Source organism: Panulirus ornatus, chromosome 64 (assembly GCF_036320965.1).
Source record: "Panulirus ornatus isolate Po-2019 chromosome 64, ASM3632096v1, whole genome shotgun sequence".
Classification (NCBI taxonomy): domain Eukaryota; kingdom Metazoa; phylum Arthropoda; class Malacostraca; order Decapoda; family Palinuridae; genus Panulirus; species Panulirus ornatus.
This window is the reverse complement of record NC_092287.1, coordinates 22,836,533-22,843,423: the sequence shown is the minus strand read 5'-3', so window position 1 is coordinate 22,843,423 and position 6,891 is coordinate 22,836,533. Positions and strand designations below refer to the sequence as shown.

The following is a 6,891-nucleotide window of genomic DNA, read 5'->3' as shown; positions in this document are numbered from 1 at the left end:
CACACACCCTGTGGTTCACCTGGGGACCGGCTCACACCCTGTGGTTCACCTGGGGACCGACTCACACACCCTGTAGTTCACTTGGGGACCGACTCACACACCCTGTGGTTCACCTGGGGACCGACTCACACCCTGTGGTTCACCTGGGGACCGACTCACACACTGTGGTTCACCTGGGGACCGACGCACACACACTGTAGCTCACCTGGGAACCGACTGACACACCCTGTGGTTCACCTGGAGACCGACGCACACACCCTGTGGTTCACCTGCCCACTCTACCATGCCTCACTACCTGGAGTACTTCCCCGTGCAAGTAAATGATCGAAATCGTCGTAACTAATAACAAAAAAAAAAGATTGATAATAAATGACAATTATTATTATCGAAGTGCCAAGCGTAATTAATCCTACTGATGCTTGAATAATAATGTTGTTGACTTCTGATGAACCCTAATTAGCTGTTTTCACTACTGAAGTTATACCTTTGGTAAAAGCTTGCATCATAATGACAAATTGTGCTGGTTATATATATATATATATATATATATATATATATATATATATATATATATATATATATATATATACATATATATGTATATATATATATATATATATATATATATATATATATATATATATATATATATATATATATATATATATATATATATATATATTCCAATATAAACTCACACATTTTGTTCTTCATAAAAAGTCCTTAATGTTTAAGCCAGTAAAATTAGAAGGCCTTAACAAAATAGATTATATTTCTCGTTCTTTTGATTCAGCAAGTTGTCGTGGTCGGTGAGCTGAGGTGGCGACGGGAACGTAGACGTGCGACCTTGAACGTAAAGCTTCCGCTCCGTCACGTGGCTTTACGACACCTCGGCGAGAAAGACTTAGAGGGGGGGGGTATCATACAACCCCCCCTGGTATGTGTGTGTGTGTGTGTGTGTGTGTGTGTGTGTGTGTGTGTGTGTGTGTGTCTCGTCCCCTCCCTCGTCCGTCCACGCGGGGCACTGAACGGGGACTTAATTCCTTCGTCCTCAACCACGACCCCCCTCCCTTCCCTCCCCTCCCTCCCCCTCTTCATCAGTACGACGAACTTAACCCCTCGTGTCCGACAGGTTAACAACCCCCCTCCCCCAGGTTAACAACCCCCCCCCTCCCCCAGGTTAACAACCCCTCCTTCCTTCACGACGACGGATGAACCCCCTTCCGGGTGGGGGGCGTGGGGGGTGCTGGGTGAGTTGGGGGTTTGTTACGTCGCGGTACTGGCGGGAGAGGGAGGAGGGGCGGGGCGGGGCGGGGCGGGGCGGGGGGAGAGGGGTAAATCGTCCTCATGCGTTGCCCCGTCGTACTCACACGGTGAGGGGTTGGAGGAGGAGGAGTCAACCTCGGGAGCGCCCACCTCCTCCTCCTCCTCCTGGCTTGCAGCACACATGAGTGGCTTTTTCATGAGGTTTGCAACCCCAACATGAGAAGCCTCACTGCCGTCTGGTTGCCTCATGGTGAGGGCGTGCGTATGAGGGATATAAACCCCTCTCCTCCCACCCCATCCAGCTGGTGAGGGGAGGAGATATCCCACTCGGGGAGAGAAGGGGGGTGGAGGGAGGACCTGAGACTGGACGCGAATGCCACCAGGACTCGTGTTTGTTGCTACACACACACACACACACACACACACACACACACACACACACACACACACACACACACACACACACACCTCCCTCTCTCCTCGTGGGACCTCTCCTACACACTCTCTCTCTCTCTCTCTCTCTCTCTCTCTCTCTCTCTCTCTCTCTCTCTCTCTCTCTCTCTCTCTCTCTCTCTCTCGTCTCTCTCCCTCCGTAGGACCTCTCCGTCAACTGGGGGGGCGTAACAGCGGGCACCAACCGTTCATAACGTCGTCCACCTCGCTCCTTTACTATTCCGTGTCCATCCTTGTGGGCTTTCTTTCCTTTTGGGGGGGGCACTTTGTTAAGCCACGGGGGATCATCAGATGGGTATAATAAGACACTAGGAAAACCTTTGGTGTAATACTGAAGTACAGCACGCCGGGCCGCGCCGCGTCGCACACACGCACGACGTCGTAAACCACCACGGCCGCGCCTCGTCGCACAGTCGTAAGGGGCGTCGCAGTGTGGGGAGACGTCTGTCCACCGCGTCGTCTTCGCACGCGCGCGCGCTGTCGTATATGTACACAAGTTCACAACACTAACAGAAAAAAGAAAATATCCTCGAAAACTTCACGGGATGTGGAATGAAACCCGTCTGTCACACAGTAACACGGAACACTGGGTGGGAGGGGGTAACGTAACACGGAACACTGGGTGGGAGGGGGTAACGTAACACGGAACACTGGGTGGGAGGGGGTAACGTAACACGGAACACTTGTGTGGGGGGAGGGGCGGACCTAACGTCCATGGGGGGGGAGGAAAAAGGGGTGTTTTAATGGGGTTGTTTGGGTGTGGTTGGGTTGTTATGTATCACGTCGTCTTCGTCGAAGACGACTCTCTGCTGGCGCCGCGTGAGGCCAGCAGACATGAAGGGGTTTGTGGTGTCAGGGGGAAGGGTGTGAGGGGAACCCCAGAGCCCTGGGCCTATATGCAGGGTTGGGTGTGGCCCTTTGATTCGTGCCCTTGAGATGAGGAGGAGGAGGAGGAAGGAGGAGGAGGAGTGTCACATGACCCCCTCACCCCTCCGCCATCTCTCCTGAAGGCCTGTGTCGTGGGTTGATGCTATCGAGGTTATGTGGCGGATGACCGTAGATTGAAGGGAGGGAGGGGCGTCTCCCTCCCGTGCAGGATCTGGCTCGCCTGGCACGTCCTGGAGGAAGCACGCCGGGGCAGCGAGCTGGGCAAGGGTTGGATTGTAGGGGGTGTGTCGTGTGTGAGGAGGGGGGAAGAGGCGAGCTAGACAGCACATATTGGTGGTGGTGTGCGCCTCCTCCTCCACCACCCGCCCACATACACATACTCAACTCTCTCTCTCTCTCTCGCTGGTTCGTTAACTGATACTCACTTCAGAATGAAATCTCACTGATACCTGATACTTGTGGAAATCCCTCACAGATACCTGATACTTGTGGAAATGTCACTGTTCACCATTTCCAGTTACGGTGAGGATATCTGTCACTGTTGTCTGATACACACGTGTATTTTCACTGTCTTGTCACGTGGTTTGCCTGGAAAGAATATGACGGGTCAACCACTGTTATCTGAAGTGGTCGTCGGTATCTCTGATATCGTGACCTGTTCAATGCCTGACCTCAGGTCACTCCTGAACATGACACACACGACCTCCAGCGTTCGAGAGCACGTCTTCAACCACCACCACCCCCTCTTTCCCTTGAGGAGGAGAAATATAACCAGTGGATCTTCCTCCTGCCGTGTTTGCGCCTGGCGTGCTCCCTCCCCCCTAGCGCTGCCTGCCTTGTGGAGGAAGAGCGCTTCAGGCAATCCTCATGACAATTACTTCGTTCTTCTTCCCGAACACAGTCATCCACCGCATTCTTCACGCCTCGGGGGTGTAGCCTTGGTTCTTCCGCTGCAGGAAGACGTGGATGTCCCTGAAGTTGGGCCTGTCCGCCTCGTTGCGCTTCCAGCACTCGCTCATGAGGTCGTAGATCTCCTTCGGGCAGAGCGCCGGCTGGCACAGGAACATCTGCAGGAGGGAGGGAGGAGAAAGAAGCTAGACAACGCATTACTAATGCCCCCTTCCTCACAAGACACGAGGTGGTGGCCCTAAGTTACTTCTTTCGACTCGTTGTTGAATTCTTTACGTAGGTTTATCAGTGAGTGATAAAAGGCAAGTCTTAATTTAATCTAATTGATGTGATTAAGGCCAGAAAATGAGTACTACAGTATACCATGAGCAGGTAATTAAGATGAGTCTTGACATGAGAAGGGTGGAAAGATGGGCAAAGACCACGAGTCTACGAACCTCCTCTCCGTCATCATGGTAAAAGTGAGCAAGGTTTTCGATGACGCCCTCGTCAGAGAGCCTCTCGTACGGTTGCTGACGCCCCAGCGTCAGCATCTCCCACAGGGTCACGCCGAAGGCCCACACGTCACCGCGGCTGCTGAAGTTACCCTGGGGGGGAGAGGCGAAGAAGGCGTGGAGGAGGGTCAATAAAGTCTCGGGAAGGAGACGGTGATGACAGTAACACTGTGTAAGACTCACACAGGAAGATCTTGTCACAAGGTCTGACCTGACCAGAAGCTTAAGATAACATCTAGTACTCATCTAGGAGGTGCCCTAGTACTCACCAAGGGGGAAGTGCCCTAGTACTCACCAAGGGGGACGTCCCTAGTACTCACCAAGAGGGAGGTCCCTAGTATTCATCAAGGGGGAAGTCCCTAATACTCACCTAGGAGGCGCCCCACTACTCACCAAGGCAGAGGTCCCCCAGTACTTACCAAGAGGTCTTGCCCCAGTACTCACTAAGGGGGAAGTGCCCCAGTACTCACTAAGGGTAGGTCCTCATTACTCACCAAAGGGGGATGAGATGCCCCAGTACCCACCAAAGGGGAACGTCCCCCACTACTCACTAAGGGGGGTGTGAGGTGCACGGTGCGCCAGTACTCACCAAGAAGAGAGACTCCCAGCTCATCCATCGTATGGGTAGTGGGCTGGTGTAGTGGGTGTCGCTGGTGTAGTAATCTCCCGCGTACAGGGACCGGCATGACCCCACACAGCTGATCTTCACCAGCTGACCGGGACCCACCAGAACGTTCCTGACGCACGCGCGCGAGCACAGAGACAAACGTTGTGGTTAATGGAAACGTTCCCCCCGGGTTGGAACGTTTGTGTTGATTGGCGTGTCTTGACCTGACCTCCCCCACCCCCTCCAGCTGATGATCAGCATGACGGGGAAGGGATGTCTGTGTGTGTGTGTGTGTGTGTGTGTGTGTGTGTGTGTGTGTGTGTGTGTAGACACTATAAACAAATATATTCACAATAGACACGTTACATATATATATATATATATATATATATATATATATATATATATATATATATATATATATATAGATAGATAGATAGATAGATAGATAGATAGATAGATAGATAGATGGATAGATAGATAGATAGGTACACAGATAGATATTGGTTGTACCTATATATTATTAATCTAGTTGTCTATCTACATACATTCATGAGTCACATACTCATATAATCCTTAAGCTCAGAAGTCATGTGAGCAGAGCCAGGCTCTCATAACCTCACCCACATCATATTTATACTCGTAAACATATCATCCAAGAGACCAGTTCAAAGTTATATTCTGATCCACAGAAAGTTGAACAAACTTTCAGTCCTCAGTGTTTTTTTTTTTTTTGTTTTTTTTCTTTTAAAACTTTCTGACCAAAAGTAACCAACTTACATTCGACCCCCCTGTGACGTAGGAGGGGTGCCTCCGTCCCCCCCCCACCCCCCTACCCCACCCAACACCACCCCACCCCAGAACCCCATCCTCTCTCTCCCTCGCCGTCCTCCCCCCTCCCCCCCTTCAACCTCATGACCTTTGACCTGTCGTGACCCTACCAATTCCCATCATCGTGACGTATGACCTTACTTGGACCCCACATCAACTCTCAACACACCTCCCCTCCTCCCCATCAAGCACACCCGTGGAACACCAACACCCACTCACAACCCCATCAAGCCCCGATCACGTGACCACATTAGTTGACGTCACACACCTGACCCTCTCCATTTTAACACCTCGCTTGACCTGGAGCCTCGCCAACATCGGAGAGGCGTACCCTTGCAGTGGGGGGAGGAGGTGAGGAATGGTTTCACACCTTCCCCACCCCTTCAAGTTCGGACACCTCCTGTCCCCTTCCCCTACCCCCCCCCATCTCCCTGGAGACCGCTTCAAGTCAGCTAACTATTGCGCCCTCGTCACAAATAACGATTACGCTCTTACGTCTGGCAGGGACGGCGTCCCCTCCCCCCCCCCCGTTGTGTTGCTGCCAGAGGGGCGAGAACTGTCGTACTGTTGCTATGGGGGGGCATAACATTGCTGCGGCCTGGGTTGCAATACTGCTACCATGAGATTACTGTTGCCGTGGAGGGAGGAGCGTGTTGCTGTTGCTGGGGGAGGAGCGTGTTGCTGGAGGAGGAACGTGTTGCTGTTGCTGAGGGAGGAGCGTGTTGGTGTTGCTGGGGGAGGAGCGTGTTGGTGTTGCTGGGGGAGGAGCGTGTTGCTGGAGGAGGAACGTGTTGCTGTTGCTGAGGGAGGAGCATGTTGCTGTTGCTGGGGAAGGAGCGTGTTGCTGTTGCTAGGGGAGGAGCGTGTTTTTGTTGCTGGGGGGAGGGGAGGGGAGGAGTGTGTTACAGGTACAGGAGGTGAAGTGTGTTACTTTTGCCGGGGAGGTGTGTGGTCCTGTTGCTGGGGAGGGTGGAGTGTGTTACTGTTGCTGTAGGGGGAGGGTGGAGTGTGTTACTGTTGCTGTAGGGGGAGGGTGGAGTGTGTTACTGTTGCTGTAGGGGGAGGGTGGAGTGTGTTACTGTTGCTGTAGGGGGAGGGTGGAGCGTGTTACTGTTGCTGTAGGAGGAGGGTGGAGTGTGTTACTGTTGCTGTAGGAGGAGGGTGGAGTGTGTTACTGTTGCTGTAGGAGGAGGGTGGAGTGTGTTACTGTTGCTGTAGGAGGAGGGTGGAGTGTGTTACTGTAGGGGGAGGGTGGAGTGTGTTCTTCCACCTGGGGGCCAGACCTACCCCCGTACCCACCCCCCTACAAGACAGGAGAGGACACCCCCTCCCCCCATAAACCATGTACAAAGCCAACATTTCAGAGAAATAACTAAACCTTCACAGGAGGAGGGGAAAATATTGTGTGGGGGGGATTGATAAACCCCGACTCATTAAAAAATT

General features: G+C 52.4%; 1 protein-coding gene across 4 annotated transcripts in view; it reads right to left on the bottom strand.

Moving 5' to 3' along the window:
• Positions 1 to 1,678: 1,678 nt before the first annotated feature.
• LOC139746094 (discoidin domain-containing receptor 2-like) overlaps positions 1,679 to 6,891 on the bottom strand; it is a 190,258-nt gene continuing 185,045 nt past the window's right edge. For all 4 annotated transcript variants that reach the window (XM_071656933.1, XM_071656932.1, XM_071656931.1 and 1 more), the window contains exons 15-17: positions 4,600 to 4,747; positions 3,954 to 4,103; positions 1,679 to 3,674 (exon numbers count right to left, since the gene is read on the bottom strand). In XM_071656933.1, coding sequence (XP_071513034.1) covers positions 3,525 to 3,674; positions 3,954 to 4,103; positions 4,600 to 4,747 — 448 coding nt within the window. In that variant the 3' untranslated portion in view covers positions 1,679 to 3,524. The remainder of the gene's footprint in view (positions 3,675 to 3,953; positions 4,104 to 4,599; positions 4,748 to 6,891) is intronic.